The sequence below is a fragment of the Sus scrofa genome, chromosome 2 (genome assembly GCF_054392235.1).
Source record: "Sus scrofa isolate SSC_HxYL_T2T_F1_AM1 chromosome 2, Sscrofa_HxYL_maternal_Yorkshire_Landrace_v2.0, whole genome shotgun sequence".
NCBI lineage: Eukaryota > Metazoa > Chordata > Mammalia > Artiodactyla > Suidae > Sus > Sus scrofa.
In genome coordinates, this window is record NC_139384.1 from 14,126,024 (window position 1) to 14,144,525 (window position 18,502).

General features: G+C 38.6%; 1 protein-coding gene and 1 long non-coding RNA gene across 3 annotated transcripts in view; both read right to left on the reverse strand.

Moving 5' to 3' along the window:
* LOC110259266 (uncharacterized) overlaps window positions 1–18,502 on the reverse strand; it is a 109,036-nt gene that overhangs the window by 46,271 nt on the left and 44,263 nt on the right. For both annotated transcript variants that reach the window (XR_014836964.1, XR_014836963.1), the window contains exon 3: window positions 13,212–13,371. This is a non-coding gene — a long non-coding RNA (uncharacterized LOC110259266). The remainder of the gene's footprint in view (window positions 1–13,211; window positions 13,372–18,502) is intronic.
* LOC146405116 (olfactory receptor 5AK2-like) lies at window positions 5,513–6,463 on the reverse strand. Its single transcript, XM_085010098.1, has one exon. It carries the CDS (start codon window positions 6,461–6,463, stop codon window positions 5,513–5,515), a length of 951 nt encoding a protein of 316 aa, XP_084866224.1.

The window sequence follows — 18,502 nt, forward strand, 5'->3', positions numbered from 1 at the left end:
AGTTCTACCTTATATAAAATGGGGATTGCAGAATCACTTGGAACGTAATAATGCTCCTTGTGACACTGTGTATAATAGCAAAAGTGTGGAAATGGAGTTAAATAAGTCGGAATAGTTTCATATTATGCGTCAATACACAGTCCAAAGAGAATGAGAAAACTGTATACTCCTATGGAAAGGTGGTGCTATCACAGTGTCAAATGAACAAAGCAAATTGCTGAATAATATCTACAGTGTAGATCCTCTTAATATAAAGTTTTTTTTCCCTTTAAAACTCTCTATTTCTCATTGTCTTTATTTATCCATGAAAAAGCCTTGAAAGGGTTCACACCAAAAGTTTAATGGTTATCCTTGTGCATGGGAATTAGGAGAGAAACTTTATTTAAAAAATTATTTTGAACTTAACTTCTTGCATACAGGTGATATCTGCACATAGTTAAATGAAACTAGTTAAGCTCACAATGCAAAAATTTAGCAATCCTTTCCCTCTCACCAATTCCACTCCTAAGGAGAAGGTTTGCAACCCTTTCAGCTTAATGTTTGTTATTGTTGTTGTTATTATTATTATTATTTATGGCTGCACCCACTGCATATGGAAGTTCCTGGGCCAGAGATTGAGTCCAAGCCACAATTGTGACTTAGGGCACAGCTGTGGCAATGCCAGATCCTTTAACCCACTGCCCTGGGCAGGGATTGAACCCTCACCTTCCCAGAGACATGAGGCATTGTAGTCACATGCTCAACACACTGTGCCACAGTGCGAACTCCTAGAGAGAAAGTTCTTTGAAATTTTAAACTTCATCACCTTTTCATTGTAAAAGAACTTTAACTGTTTTAAGAAGGAAGAGGAAGGGCAAGAAGTCACATCTGCCTTGTAATGATGTGACTTAAAGTGACATGATTGATGTAAACACCCCAGCACAGAGGCAGCACTGAAAGGGCACTCAAATCGGGTCATGAGGACACATGCACATACCACACTAAAGCCTTCTGCTGCTCACTGCTCCCCACTCCTTCAGTTAATCATTCAATCGTGTGCTCATTCATATCCTCCTCAGACAACACGCAGCCCAGTTCGGTTCCTCACTCCATTTCCATTGCGTCACCAGGGATGAAGGGATTACTCCTGGTCTCGGGGCGAAACTTTCGTTCTGACCCCTGTGCTCCACTGTTACCAGCACACACTGGGATGATAACATGGCTGCTTTGGGAAACAGGCTTTGCTTTCTCTTACTTACACCCGAGCTGCTCCCAGATTTTCTTTCGGCACCTGGCACAGGATGATTGGCCACCAGGCTCTCTGTGTGTTTCCTCCTACCTGGGGAGTTTAAAGCTGGAGCCTAAGGGATAGATCCCTGCTCCCTTGAGAACCTGAGCTTTCAGGGGCTGTGATGGAGTCGGAATAAGCAAGGTTCAGTAGGTATTTTCAGCTAAAGAGCATTTAAGCCTTCTCTAGAGAAGGTGCGTTTCATCATGCTATTGTCATTAGGGACGTTTTGCGTGTGTGTGTGTTGCTTTGCTGTAGAACAATGTCTTTAGAAATTTTTCTTGTTAAAAATCAGGTTGAATAACTTTTACAATGTCTCAGAATTTGTGTTCGGTTCTAGAAAACTGACCTTTTCACCACAACAAGCAAAAATCAGGGACATCTGGAAAAAAGAATTTCAAAGCGAATCAAATTTAAATCCATAGTCCTTAATATGTCAAATAGATTTACTACTATTTGAATAAGTTTATATTACCACTTTGAATTTTTTTTTAATTTGCAGAAAAAAAATGACTCTTGATCCCTCTTTCTTTCTTTTCTAATAATGTTTCTACTTCAAAAATCAGCCCTGGATACAGCCACCCTTTCTTCCAGTGGCACTTTACACCTTCACAATATTTCAGATAACAAATTGTGGTAGGAGAGATTCTGAGTAGTGTTTGGCTGTGAAGCTGCTCGCATTAAACCTTTAGTTAATGAGGAGAAAGCTAGAGCCAGTGAGTTTGTAGTTTCTGGCCTGAAGGAGGGTTACTGCCCAAGTCCAGTGAACTGACATTCATTGGCAGCCTGCAACCCAGAATGGGGCTCCCACCAGACTCCAGCCATGTCTCAGACTTCTAACTTCCAAAACTGTGAGAAAGAGACGTCTGCAGTTTAGAAGCCACTCAGTCTGTGTACACTCTAACAGAGCTTCACTGACTAACACATCTGGAAAGCACTATACATACACTTACATGTTTACATTGGCCAAAGGAGACACATTATAACCCGCCAAAGGAAGATAACACAGCCACAGAAATGCAGATCTGAGCCACATCTGGGACCTGTGCCACAACTTCTGGCAAAGGCGGGTCCTTAACCCACTGAGTGAGGCCAGAGATTGAACCCCCATTCCCATGGGTACTAGTTGGGTTCTTAACCGATTGAGCCTCCACAGGAACTCTTTGTCTCCCTTTTTGGAGGAGAGGTGTCTGACAAACCATCCATGGGGTTAAAAACCAGATGTACCAGCGTGCATAGAGTAAAAAAAATCTCTCTCTATCTATCCCTTGTTTCCAAGTTTCTAGTTTCCTTCCCCCCAGAATTTCACTGCTACAACTTCCGTATTTCCCTAGATTAGCCTGGCATTGCATGGATACATTCTGATGTTAATGTCTTTCTTCCTCACCCATATAAGTGACAGTGTATCACTCTCATTTTTTCCCTGCAGCTTGGATTTATTTATCTTAATATTTCTGGGTGATCTATAGGAATCATCTCACTCTTTATTGGTTCTATGGTATTTTATTGAACAGCTGCATTGCTTCATGTGTTTAATCAAACTCTCTTCCCTATTGGACAGTCATATGGTTTTCGATCTTTATTAATAAAAAGACTCGTATAATAAATAGACTAGTGTGCTTACGTGTGACTATATCTCTAGGATTAAAAGATATTTAGAAGAACCTATAGGTCAAAGGGTACAAACACAGTTGACACTGTCCAAGTGTCCTTTGGAACAAGGCTCTGTAAATTTAAATTTCTTCTAGCAGATCTAGAGTGATTATTTCCTCTCTAACACAATGTGAAGAAAATTGTTTAAAATTTTGTCATTGTGATAAGGAAAAAACTATTCTAGTTTTATTTGCTTCTTCCTATAAAGGAAATTGAACATCTTTTCCTATGTCCAAGAACCACTGGTATTTCTTTTTCTGTGAATTGCCTGTTTAAATATGTTGTCCTCTGAAAAATATTTTGTTTGCTTTGATAGTAATATCTTGAGTGAAAAACCTTTTCTTATAAAATTTGCACATATTTATTTCTCAATATTAATTATTTACATTGTTACTTGTATTTTTAACTCAATGAAGTTTATTACATTTACGGTTGTACAATGATCACCACAACCCATTTCATAGCATTTCCATCTCAAATCCCCTTCTCACCCTCCCACCCCCAACCTGTCTCCTTTGGAAACCATAAGTTTTTCAAACTCGGTGAATCAGTATGTGTTCTGCAAAGAAATTCACTGTGTCCTTTTTTTAGATTCCACACGTAAGTGATAGATAGCATATGATGTTGGTGTCTGTCTGACTAACTTCACTTAGCATGATAATTTCTAGGTCCATCCATGTTGCTGCAAATGCCATTCCTTCTTTCCTTTTATTGGCTGAGTAATATTCCATTGTGTACATGTACCACCTCTTCTTTATCCACTCCTCTGTCAATGGGCATACAGGTTGTTTCCATGTCTTGCCTGTTGCATGTAATACTGCAATGAAACATAGGAGTACATGTATCTTTTCGAGTCATGGATTTCTCTGGATAAATGTCCAGGAGTGGGACTGCTGGATCAAATGGTAGTTCTATGTTTTGCTTTCTGAGGAATCTCCACACTGTTTTCCACAGTGGTTGCACCAATGTATATTCCCACTAACAGTGCAATAGGGTTCCCTTTTCTCCACACCTGCTCCAGCATTTAAGGTTTATAGACATTTTGATGATGGCCATTGTGGCAGGTGGAAGGTGGAAGCTCATAGTAGTTTTGATTTGCATTTCTCTAATAATGAGTAATGTTGAACAGATATAAATTGTCTGTTTATATCTTCTGCCCATTTTTTTTTTGATGGGGTTGTTTGTTTTTTTGGTATTGAGCTGCAGGAGGTGTTTATAAATTTTGGAGATGAATCCCTTGTCAGTCACTTCATTTGCAAATATCTTCTCCCATTGTGTGGGCTCTCTTTTCATTTTTTTTAGGTTTTCCTTTGCTGTTCAAAGTCTTTTAAGTTTAATGAGGTCCCATTTGTTTATTTTTGTTTTTAACATCATTTCTCTAGGTGGTAGATCTGAGAAGATATTGCTGTAGTTTTATGTTGAAGAGTGTTTGGCCTATGTTTTCCTCCAAGAGGTTTATAGTATCCAGTTATATATTTAGGTCTTCAATCCATTTGGAGTCTATTTCTGTGTAGGGGTGTTAGGAAGTGTGGTAATTTCATTCTTTTACATGGCAGCTGTCTAGTTTTCCCAGCACCACTTATTGAAGGGGCTGTTTTCTCTCCTTTGTATATTCTTGCCTCCTTTGTCATAGATTAGTTGACTGTAGGTGCATGGCTTTAATTCTGGGCTCTCTATCCTGTTCCACTGATCTATATTTCTGTTCCTGTGTGAGTACCATACAGTTTTGACGACTGTAGCTTTGTAGGATAATCTGAAGACAGGGAGACTGATTCCTCCAGCTCCATTTTTCGTTCTCAGAATAGCTTTGGCTATTCGGGGTCTTTTGGGCTTCCATACAAACTTTAACATATTTTGTTCTAGTTCAGTGAAAAATGTCCTTGGTAATTTGATAGCGATCATACTGAATCTGCAGATTGCTTTGGGTAGTACAGCCATTTTGATAATTCTGATTATTACAATCAAAGAGCATGGATAGTACTGATTATTCCAACCAAAGATCATGGTGTGTCATCTTTGATTTCTTTCATCAGCATCTTATAGTTTTCAGAAATTAGGTCTTTTGTCTCCTAGGGTCGGTTTATTCCTGAGTATTTTATTTTTTTCGATGTGATGGTAAATGGATTTGTTCCCCTAATTTCTCTGAGTATGTTTATTTTACATTCAAGTTTATGCAATAATTGGGCAAAAACATATGGGGAACCTCTTCGTAGGCAATTTAGAGAACTTGCTTAAATGCACAGAAAATAACATCAATTTTAACATTTACTATATACAAAAATGGGGTTTTCTAGTCTTTAAGAATGTATGTGAAATGTATCTGAAATAACACTACACTCAGTTAAGTCAATAAATACTTCTTAATGTTCTACATAATCTCAATAAAGCCCTTTTCATGGGTAGTATGGGATGTATTTCTCAAACTAAATTCTAGGGAATATCAGTTCTATGAGATGTGACTATGTTTACTGCATTCTAAGAAATTAACTATAGAAGGAAGTAGCATTGGGTTAAAGACTGGATGTGTTCCCACTTTCAAAAATACTAAATAGTGGTCAAACATCTCTACTGGATTATTTGGTGTGCTGAATTTTAAGAATTCGAGCCTAATCTAGAAGAATTTCTTTTCCATATCACTTTTAGAGCTTCTTTTACCTCCTTATTTCTCAAACTATAGATCAGGGGGTTTAACATGGGAATCACAACGCCATAAAATACGGAGGCCACCTTCATATTCTCCTGGGAATTATGAGAATGAGACTGTAAGTACATGTAAGAAAGGGGCCCATAGAAAATGGTGACTGTGGTCAGATGGGAGCCACACGTGGAGAAGGCTTTTCTCCTCCCTGTTGCAGAAGAGATCTTCAGGATGGCAGGGATGATATTCACGTAGGAAAAGATGACAACCAACACAGTGAACAGTAAATTAAATCCCACAAAGACAACAAGTAGCATGACGTTGATGTCAATGCTGGAGCATGAAAGGGCGAGAACTGGAGGAACATCACAGAAAAAGTGATTGATGGTATTACCCTTGCAGAAGAACAGCGAAAAGGTAAAACCCGTGTGCACAGAAGCATTCACTGAGCCCATGACATACGAACCAGCTACCAACCAGAGGCAGGCTCTTCGAGACATGACTATGGGATAGTGAAGTGGGTTACAGATGGCCACATAGCGGTCCACGGCCATCGCAGCCAGGAGGTAACAGTCACTGGTGGCAAATGTTGCATAAACCAGTAACTGCATGACACAACCCTTGAAGGATATTGCTTTGTTTTCTACTATGAAGTTCTGTAGCATCTTGGGAGTGATAGCCGTGGTATAACAGAGATCAACAAAGGCCAAATGTTGTAGGAAAAAGTACATGGGTGTCTGAAGTCTGGAGTCTGTCTTGATGAGTAGGATGACTCCAATATTACCCACCAGGGAGGTCACATAGATGACTAGAAATACAGGGAAGAGGACATAGCGAAACTTGTGTTGGGCCCCAAATCCCAGAAGAAAGAATTCCGTTATCTCAGTGCTATTCCCTTGTGTCATGAGTACTTGGAGTCTAGAAGGAACCAGGAGGGGGACTAGGAAAAAAGGGAAATCTATGTGACCTGGTGAATAAAAAAGGCTCTTACATTTCATGTCCCTTTTTCAAAAAGTGGGTTTTCATGGCAAACACTCATAAAAAGGTTTATTTCTTTCCAAATAGTTCTTTGCATTTCCTTGATAAGAAACCACCACATGGACAGAGGTAAGGGAGCCATAGAGTCATTCGCAAAATAAAGAAGATTTCATGGAAGGGGACTGACTTCTAATATGTCTGATTCTAAAAAATATATTAACCCATTTCCACCACCATAAACAGATATCTGTGCTTTTATAAAGTAATATACACAAATAATTAAGTACCTTTTCAGCAACCTATAGTTTTTGCGTCAGCCATTTATTACTTTCATCCTAGTTCGGTCTTGAAATTAGTAGCATAAAGTAGGAAAAGAAACTTTCTGAGATATCTTTATGGTCTACATATGTTTGAAGGCTTCAGAATGTTTGTACTACTATCCTGAGCATGGAATTGCCATCTAGTTGACATTCGTCACAACACATACAGCGACATTCGTTACCCACACACACACACACACACACACACTCACTACCTATATGTGGTGTCATTTGTATTCTGAATTGGTTGATTTGTGAGAGTTATATTCTTCTTCATTGGCACATGTTAGAAACGATGTAATGAAAGAAACTTACTCATAGCAGAAGAATCCACATACTCAGTGCATCATCAGAGGATTCTTTATCCTGATATAGGTAACTCTAAGCAGAGCGATGTACATGCAAACACGAGATGGTCAGTGAGAATGTGCCTTTCGTGGTAGGAATGTAGCAAACTAGGCTTGTCGTTGACTGGACTTCTCTGGTTCTCTAAAACACCTTGAGAAGTAAGCAGAGTCAAATACCTTTGTTGTAAGGGAATATGAAGCTGTTCCCTTTAATTTAACATTTGGTGAGGGCGTGGGGACCTAAGTTTAAGTGCAAGTTCCTTCCTCAGGTTAATTTGTGATTAAAATAGCTGAAATGCAGCCCTTTGAGGGAGGCTGGATGCAAGCATCCACTGGGTATTATAAGCACTTCCAAGAGGAAGCTAGACTTGGTCCAGGGTCCACATAATGTAGAATGATGGGTAATTATTATTATCCCAGTTACCATATCAACTTGACCTTAATCCTTCTGAATTCAAATGAAGTGATAGGACACCATGGGGGCTCTTTTCAAGAGTGGAAGAAATGAGTACAAACCTCACCACCCACCTGGGACCCAGAAAACGAACGTTAAGGGTGGGTTGTCTCAGTATGAAATTTCTTGCTTCGTTTATGATGAAGGTATTTGCAAATCAAATGAAAACTCTGAAGAAAATGGCCAGCTCCCAAGCCACTTGAACACATTTAACTCATGTTGAGTCTCAGAGCTTCTGAAGCCTCTTTTAGGCTCAGCATTGGACAGTGGAAAGGAGAGTGGCAGGTCTGCACTGACTTCTTGTCCTACCAGACATTAGAGACAAAGGATGTAACTACCTTCAGCCTGAGTTCCTTCCTTTGTAACTTGGGTCCTGAAACTACTTAGAAGTTAGTGGTGTTCTGAAACACTGTTTATAATAGCAAAATTTGGAAATACCATTAAGGAGATCATAGCACATTCATCTCATGGATCAATACACAGTCTAGAAAGAATTTTAAAGGTTTTAAACTTATGCATTTCTGCACTTCCTTTTTCATTTTAAAAGTGGGAATTGATGATGTTTGTTGTTTTCAAAATAGAGCACCATTTACATTTTATGGAATCATTGGTCAGTTAAGGCTTATGTTTGGCTTTTTTGGGGGGTGGGTTGTTTCCTGTCTTCCTTTTCTCTTTCTCCATTTTTTTTTTTTTTGCCTGCCTTTCTGTACACTACTTGAGATTTTTTTTAACATTCCCATTTTGATTTATTTATAGTGTTTTCACTGCATATCGCTGAATAGCTTTCCCAGTGGCTACTCGAGGTTTACATCATATATGCACAGCTGGTGTTACATTTGACCAGTTTGAGTGAAATGTGGGTACACTGAGAACCACATTAGTTGGGTTAAACTCTTTGCTTGTACGGTCAAACAACTTAGAAAGCTCAAGGGGAAGAAAGTCATTGTATTTTTCCGTATTTTTTTCTTTTCTTGCTCCCTCTTTCTCAATGTTTTAAAAATGTTAATTACAAGTAAGAATGTGGCAGAGTGGAGAGAAAGATGTGATGAAATTATTTATTCTGTGGAGCAGCAATGCATGTCAATGCAATGATATATGTATGTTTCAAGTACAACAATGAAGATACATACTATGCAGACATTAACCCACAGAATGAACGAGGGGCTATAATATATTTTTGTTCCTTTTTCGGGCTGCACCCGAGGCATATGGTGGTTCCAAGGCTAGAGGTCCAATTGGAGCTCTAACCACCGGCCTGCACCACAGCAATAGCTATGCTGGATCCCAGCCACATCTGCGACCTATACCACAGCTCATGGCAATGCTGCATCCTTAACCCACTGAGTGAGGCCAGGGATCAAACCCACATTCTCCTGGATGTTAGTCGGGTTCATTAAACACTGAGCCATGATGTGAACTCCAAGAGTGGCTATATTAATATATCGAGTGGATTTCACAGCAAGGAACAGTACCAAGGACAATGAGAGATACCATGGAATGATGAAAGGGTTAACCTACCAAGCAGAAATTTCAGTCCTTAAGGTGTGAGCACCACACAGGAGAGCTACAACTCATACACGAAGCAAAAACTGTTAGAGCTGAAGGGAGAAACAGACAAATATGTAATAATAACTGGCGTCTTCAACACTCCTCTCTGAAGGCGTGATAGAACAATTAGGCGGGAAATCACAAGGATAGAGAAAAACTCAACAACATCCTCAGCCAACACGATCCAACAGACATCAGGTGAACAGTCTCTCTAAGAAGAAAAGAATATGTATATATAGTTCCAGCTCCAGTAAAGTATTTATCAAATTAGACCATATATTAAGACATGAAAATTCTTTTATCAAATTCAAAGAATTGAAATCATATAGTGTGTTTTCCCCAAAGACAGTGGAATCAAACTAGAGATCAATAACCAAAATAGAGATCAACAGGAGAGGGAAAATAGAAAACCCTCTAAAACTGGGTATAAGAACAATACATCTCCAAATAATCCATGGGTCAGAGAGGAAGTCTCGAGGGAAATAGAAAAAACATTAAGCTGAGTGAAAATGCAAATACACCAAAATTTATGGAATGCAATCAAAGCGGTGTTGAGAATACCACCCTAAAATTCTTACCGTAGAAATAGAAAAAACTCGAACCAAATATCGAGCCCCTACGTTAAAACAGAAAGAGACCAAATCAAACCCTGAGCATGTAGAAGGAAGACACTAATAAAGCTTAGAGCAGAAATCAATCAAATTGAAAAGAGGAAAACAACAGAAAGGCTGTGAAACAAAAACACTGTTTCTTTGAAAGACCAATATAGTGGATGCATTTTTAGGAGGTCTGACACTGAAAAAGAAAGAGAGGATACAAATTATAAAATAAGGAATGAATGAAACAGAGGTATCACTTCAGACCCAGTAGACATCCAGAAGAAAATTAAGAGACCACCAGGAACACTGCCCACAGAAATTGGGCGGCTTAGACAAAATGAGTACATTCCTAGAAAAGTACAAACCCACATAACTTATCTAACATGAAATGGATAATTTGAACAGCTCTACACCCATTAGGATTGAATTAATAATTAAAAGTTTCCTTCAAAAATCACTGGAGAACTTACCAAGTATTTAAAGAAGAATTAACACTAAATCCACACATTTTCTTCTGGAACACAGATTTGGAACGAATACTTCCTGACTTGCTTTATGAATCTAGTATTACTTGATAACATAACTAGATAAAGACGTACAAAGAAAGAAAAGTACAAACGCAGAATCTTTCATGAACATAGTTTGAAAAATGTTCAACAAAATACTAGCGAATATAATTAATACACACAAACATGCAGAATGTATATAATACCATTACATATGATTTATAGTCATATGTATACACACACACATATGTATGTATGTTAACCATGTCCAAATGGCATTTATTATAGGGATGACAGGCTGGTTTGAAAGCAAGTTATATAATGTATCACATTTATAGTCTAAAGGAGAAAAATCACAGTATCACATAAATTGACAACCAAAGGTGTCTGACCAAATCCAACACCTATTTATGATAACAAATATCAGAAATCTAGAAATAGGCAGGAACATTCTCCACTTGATGAAAAACATCCACAACAACTTACAGCTTACATCAGGCTTAAAGGTCAGAGAATGCCCACCCCCTAAGTGTTGAGTACAAGGCAAAGATCCACTCACCAACAATTCCATTTAGCAGTGTTCTGCAAGTTCTAGTTAGGGAAATAAGGCGAGAAAAGGAATCAAAGTTATGCAGATCACAGAGGAAGAAACGAAACTGTCTACTTGCAGATGACATGACAGCCTGTGCAGAAGATACGTGGGAATCTATCAAAATATTCCTCAATTAGTAAGGAGTTCATCAGGAATGTTGCAGAACATAAAATGGTCACACGAAAATGAATTGCGTTTATGTACCAGTAATGGGCACGTGGTTACTGAACTGAAAACACATTTATCATTTACAATCACTCCAAAAATGAAACACTTGAGTGCATGTCTAACATGACTTGTATACGATTTGCATGCTGCAAAGTTACAAAACAATGATGAACGAAATCAAAGAAAAGTGAAACAGACAGACATACCATGTTAGTGGATTAGAAGACTCAATACAATATAATGTTAGTTCTCAAATTGATGTAAAGGTTTAAGGAAGTTTCTATCAAAATTCTACACGATTTTTTAAAGATACAGATATGGTTATTCTAAAGTTTATAGGGAAAGACAAAGTAGTTAGTCCAAGGAAATCTGAAAAAGAAGAAAATGGGATGCACCACTTCACCTAATGCCAAGATGTGTCCTGTAGTTAGAGTAATCCACACTGTTATATTGTGGAGAGAGACACAAAGATGGATCATAACAGAGAACTGAGAAATAGATCCACACCAGCAGAGCCACCGGGATTTTGATAAAGATGGAAAAGCAATGCAGTGGAAGACGGGGAGTCTTCTCGATAAATGGCGCCAGAGCAATTGGATATCCAATGAGGAAGAAATGAAACTCAACCTGAGTATACCACGCCTTAGACAAAAATTGAAAAACAAGGTAGAAGTTGGTTAAAGGATATGGACAGACAATTCCCCAAAGAGGGCTCTATGCTTGGGAAACAAAAACATGACAAGATGTCCAACTTCATTAGGCATTAGGGAAATGCACATGAAGGATACAATGAGAGAAAGAGAACACTACATAGCCATCAGAACGGATGAAATTCAAAAACACTCAGCGACAATATCAAACGCCTGTAAGGATGCAAAGTGTGTGAGTCTCTCACAGTGTGGCTGGTGGGAAGGGAAGATGGTCCAGTCATTCTGGAGAACAGATTGGCAGTTTCCCTAGAAAACTAAACATACACTTAGCATACCACTCAGGACTTAGCATAGCGCTCAGCAGTGAAGAATAACAGACTACTGATACTCTTAACAATTTTGATGGAACTCAAGGGCATTATGTTGGGTGAAAAAGAGCCAAGCTTGAAAGGTCACATACGTTTGTTTCCTTTTATCTAACATCCTCAAAATGACCAAGTAACAGAGATGGAGAACAGATTGGTGAATGCCGGGGATCAGGGTGGTAGGGGGAGGGAGTGGTGTGACTACAAGGGGCAGTACAAGGAAGATCTGTGTGGACTCTGACATCTGCGACAGAATAGGTCTGTACCGTGATCACAGTGGCGTTTATATGGATCTACACATGTGATAAAATGACTCACAGGAGTTCCCATTGCGGCTCAGTGGGAATGAACCCTACTAGGATCTACAGGATGGGGTTTGATCCCTGGCCTGCCTCAGTGGGTTAAGGATCCAGCGTTGCCATGAGCTGTGGTGTAGGTCACAGATGTGGCTCAGATCTGGTGTTGCCGTGGCCGGCAGCTACAGCTCTGATTTGACCTCTAGCCTGGGAACTTCTGTTTGCAGAAGTGCGGCCCTAAAAAGAGAAGCAAACAACCAAGCAAAGAACACATACAGAGTCACACACACCAACATACAAATCCTGCTTTGATGTCATAATATATTCATGCAAGATATATTCATTAAGGGAAAACGGAGTGAAAGATACAGGGGTCTCTCTGTAGTGCCCTTGCAACTTCCTGGGAATGTATATATTTTAAAAAGGAAGCTAAAAGCAAGAGGAATAGGAAAATATAAAGCCTGCTTTGCAGTGATGTGAGGCTCAAGCGAGCTAATTTATGTCCCTCTGCCTGCGGAAGACCGGGTATTGAATTAGCGCTTCTCAAAAGTCCATAATAACACATGGGAGCAACACATTAAAGGCACAAAATATTGATTGATCGATGAACTCATTCAATTATTTGTCCATGCATGTCTTTTCCCTGCACACACACAGCCCCACCGAGTTCCCTCACTCCACTTCCATTACATCACCACTGATGAATGGATTCCTCCCGGTCTTGGGGCAAAGGGCGGCAGGATTCCGACCCTTTCAGCTGCCACTCCCTGTACACACTGCAGGGACACATGGCTGATGCTGCAAAATGGGATTTACTTTGTTTTACTTACACCAGTGCTGCCTCCAGATTCTCTTTCTGCAACAGGTCGAGGCTGACTGCTCCCCAGGCCTCTCTGTGTGGTTCCTCCCAGTCAGGGAGTCTGTAGCTGGGGCCTGAGGGATCAGTAATGGATCCCTTGAGAAACTGGGTTCCCAGGGCCTGTGATGGAACTGGAAAAACATAACACTCATTAGTTACTCCCTGTTGAATAAAATTCAGGTTTGCAGAGGGGACAAAATGTATTTTTGTTTTACTGCCTTTAGGGACTTCTTGGTTTCTCTGTTAAGGACAGCCCTGGTATTGACAAATTTCCTTCCTTCCCTCCCTTCCTCTCTGTTTTTCTGTCTTCGCTCTTTCCTCCCTACCTCCCTTCCTTCCTCTCTTCATCCACCCTGACTCCTTGCCTTCTTTCTTGTCTTTCTTTTTTTTTTTTTCTCTTTTTATGGCTGCTTGTGTGGCATGTGGACAGCATAAGCTAGGGGTTGAATCAGAGTTGCAGCTGCCAGCCTGTGCCACAGCCACAGCCACACCAGTGACTGTGGTCACTAGTCTGTGACCTACACCGCAGCTACAGCGACACTGGATCCTTAACCCGCTGAGCGAGGCCAGGGATGGAACCTGAGTCCTCATGGGTTTTAGTCAGGTTCTTAACCCACTGAGTCACAATGGATACTCTCTGCCTCTCTTTTTGCAGGGCAGGTGTCTAACAAACCATCCGTGTGGTTAAAAACTCAGAAGTATCAACATCTCCCCCTCTATCCCTTGCTTCCCAATTTCTAGTTTCCTTCCCCGGGGAATTTCACTGTTACAAGTCCTATCCCCTAGAGTAGCCTGGCATTGCATCTACAAACACTCTAATGTTATAGTCTTTCTTCCTCACCCATATAAATGACAGTGTATCACACACATTTTTTTTTTTTTGGAGATTGCATTTAACTTATTCTTTCTGGGTGATCTACATGGAAAGAGAAATCTTATGCTCTATGGGTTGCATGGTATTTTATTGAACAGCTGCATTGCTTCATATGTTTAAGGAAAGTGTCTTTCGTTTTGGTGGACATTTATATGGTTTTAATCATTATTACTAAAAATAATCTTATAATAAATAGACTAGTGTGCATAAGTGTGAATACATCTATAGCATTAAAAGATGTTTAGGAGAGGAGCCTCCGGGTCAAAGGGTGCAAACACAGTAGATAGACATTGCCCAACTGTCCTTTGGAACAAGGCTCTGTCAATTTCAATTGCTTCTGGCAAATCCAGAGTGATTATTCTGCAAATACTCTCTAACACACTGTGAAGAAAATACTATTACATTTTTGTCATTGCGATAGGAAAAAAAACATATATTTTAGTTTTATTTGTTTTCTCCTATAAACCTGATTGAGCATCTTTTCCTATGTCCAAGAGCCACTCATATTTCTTTTTCTGAGATTTCCGTGTTTACATATGTTGCCCTCTGAAAAATATTTTGTTTGCTTTTATAATAAAATCTTGTGTCAAAAACTCTCCCTTCCTTATAAAATTTGCAAATATTTATTTCTCAATGTTAATTATTTACCTTGTTAACTGTGTATTTTGACAGGCAAACACTTTTCATTTTCGTGCTAGAAATTTGTTTTGTACTTTGTGTTATACTTATAAAGACCTTCTTTACCTCAAAGATTTAAAAATAATTATCTACTTTTTATTTTTTTGTCTTTCTACGGTCACACCTAGGGCATATGGTCGCTCCCAGGCTAGGGGTCAAATCTGAGCCGTAGCCTCTGGCCTACTCTACAGCCACTGAAACGAGGGATCTGAGCTGTCTCTAACCTATACCACAGTTCAGGGCAATGCTGGATCCTTAACCCACTGAGTGAGGCCAGAGATAGAACCTGAGTCCTCATGGGTATTAGTCGGTTTCCTTACCACTGAGCCACAACAGGAACTCCATCTATTTTTTAAAAAATGGAACTTCAGGTTTAACATTTACTTATTTATTGGTTACACTGTAGAGTTATTTTAGACATCAGCTTTAAATATACATGCATATTTTAACCCAGGTTGATTTTTTATTCTTAATCTACTCCTGAATAAGACAAGTTACTGATAGATTTTTCACTTCCATCTGAAGAGCTTTTTCCTAAATTTCCAGGTATTCTATCTAGAAGTTTAATAATAGTGCATTTAGAGACATATAAAAATTCCTGCTGCTACCTTATCACAAACATATTTTGGGGGTGAATCCAAATGTCCTATTGATATTTTTAGTGAGGTGTAATTGATATATAACCTTATTTTAGTTTCAGGTCTGCAACAATCATTTGATTTGCGTATATTGCAAAAGGATGACCATCGTAATTCGAAATAACATCTGTCACCATATACATAGTCGTAACTGTTTTTCCTGGAATAAGAACTTTAGGATTTACTCTCCTAGCAGATTTTGTCTATGCAATACAGTATTATTAACTATAGATGCCATGCTGTCCATTACGTTCCCATTATTTATTTAGTTTCTGACTGTCAGTTTGTACTTTGTCCTTTTTGACTCCCTTCACCCATTTCACCCTCCCTCCACCCCTTGCCTCTGGCAACCAAGAACCTGTTGCCTCTGCCTATGAGTTTGGCGGGTTTTGTTTGTTTGTTTATTTCAGATTTCACATATAAGTGAGATCATGTAGTATCTGTCTTTATCTGACTTCTTTTACTTGGGCATACTGCCCCCCACACCCCAAATCTACCCATGTTGTTGCAATCGGCAAGGTTTCATTCTCTTTTAGGGCTGAATAATGTTCACATTTTCTTTATCCCTTCATCCCTTGATGGACCCTTGGTTTGTTTCCACATCTTAGTTATTGTAAATAATGCTGCGATGAATATGGGGGTGCAGAGATCTTTTTGAGTTAGTGTTTTCATTTTCTTCAGATCAATACCCATATGTGGAATTGCTGGGTCATATGGTAATTCTATTTTTAATGTTGGAAATCCCTATACTGTTTTTCACTATGGCGATACCATTTTGCATTTCCACCAACAACGCAGAAAGAGTCTCAATTTTTCTACATTCTCATTGAAACTTAGCTTTTTTTTTAATAATAGGTATACTAAATAGTACAATATCTTATTGTCATTTTGATTTTTCTTTCCCTGATGATTCGTGACATTTAGCATCTTTTTATGTACATTTTAGCCAACTGTCTCTCTTTGGAAAAATGTCTTTTCAAATCTTTGGCCCATTTTTAATTTGGTTTGTTAGTTTTTTGCCATTGAGCACAGGAGTTTCTTGAATATTCTGGACATTAGCATCTTATGAAATGTGAAACACACACATTCTTTTTCTCATACCATCTCTCATCAGGTTCTACTACAAGAGACTGCACATAGTTCCCTGTGCTGCACAGTAGGACCCCAGGCTTATCCATGCAAAATGCAATAATTTGCATCTACCAACCCCAAGCTCCCCGCCCATCCCACTTCCTTCCTCCTTCCCTCAGGCAACCACAGGTCTGCTCTCCCTGTGTGTGATTTGTTTCTGTTTTTTAGATAGGTTCATCTGTGCATACTTTAGATTCCACACATAAATGACATCAAGTGGTATTTGTCTTTCTCCTTCTGACTTCACTCAGTATGGGAATCTCTAGTTGCCTTCATGTAGCTGCAAGTGGTCCTGTTTCATTCTTTCTTATGACTGAGTAGTATTCCACTGCGTATAGGTACCACATCTTCTTAATCCGTTCATCTTCCAATGGTTGTTTCCATGTCTTGGCTATTGTGAATAGCGCTGCTCTGAACACAGGGGTGCATGTATCTTTTTGAATTGTAGTTCTGTCTGAAGACATGCCCAGGAGTGGGATGGCTGAATCATACGGTAGTTCTATATTCAGTTTTCTGGGGAAGCTCTATACTGTTTTCCATAGTGGTTGTATCAATTTACATGCCCACCAACAGTATGGGAGAGTTCCCTTTTCTCCACACGCTCTCCAGCATTTGTTCTCTGTAGACTTATTCATGATGGCCATTCTGACCCGTGTGAGGGGTTACCTCACTGCTATTTTGATATGCATTTCTCTCCTTATAATAGGATGTATTAACGATTCTCAGAAATGCTTATAGGTTTCACCATACAGAGGTTATGCCTATTTTGTTCTGTTGCCCACAGAATATTTTATGCTTTTGGATGCTATTTTAGTGGTATTAAAACTCATTTCTATTTTTTATAATGTTATAGACATAAGAATGATTTTTTCTACTTATGGTAGTTTGTTGCTTTTCTAATTAATTTAATGATTTACGTGCACTCATTTATTTCTAGCCACATGATTGGCCCTATTGTGTATAACAGTTAATTCTCCTGGGTATGTCCTGAAAAAAAATCATGTTCTCTTCAAATAATTAGTTTTACTTCCTTTTGCCTCGTTCCTTTTTTTTTTTTGGACTGCCTTCTGTAATGTAAGTGCTTTCGATCAGTAGCTCCAGAATAATTTTAAGAACAATTTTGACCGAGGCCATCTTTTACTTGTTTCTGAGATTAAATGGATGCTGTCAGTGTTTTCGTATAAATAGGATCAAGTCTTTGGGCTGAAATATTTTAAATTTTGTTTAAACACTGGAATTAAGAATAAATGTTTAACCTGAGGAATAGTTTTTAAGTATCTTTGGATATGATTTAATGATTTATCTTTTAACAATTAATACATACATCATTACATGAATAGATTTTTCTATTATCAAACTATTCTGTGCTCCTATAATATAACTAACCTGATTATGGTGTATTATTCTTCACTATGCTGCTGAGGTTTTTTTCTTTGTGAGTGTTTATATTTTTACCACGTATTTATATATTAATCTTTGCGTGTGGCAGTGGAGTATAGTTTTTGAGCTGTCTTTGATGCTTAGTTTATAAAACTTATGTTGAAACATTTGTTTTTTTCCCATGGTCACCAACAGGTCAAGCTTTATTGATATTGTCTATTTCTTAATATTTGTTTAGAACTCTAGGGCTTGGTGCTTTTTGGCAAAAATGTTGCACTTTCACAACTTTATTTCTCCTATATTACCTGTTGTTTAACTTTTCCTGTGGTAACTTCTTGCAGTCAGTATTCCCTTAGGAAAACCAGTCATTCCATCAGACTTGCTAATACATTTGGATATTGTTATTGTTTAGTATTCTCTCATTTACAAATTTTTTTGTTCCCCAGTATGATTTTTCTTGATCAATCAGCAAGTGATTTATCCATTTTATTGTGATGTTACCTTTCGCCCCAGAAAATGAGTTCTTGATTTTACTATTTCTGTTACTTAATAGATTTTAAA

What these genes read in the sequence shown, in the direction of transcription:
- LOC146405116 (XM_085010098.1), bottom strand. Translation starts at nt 6,463, where the DNA reads ATGACACAAGGGAATAGCACTGAGATAACGGAATTCTTTCTTCTGGGA.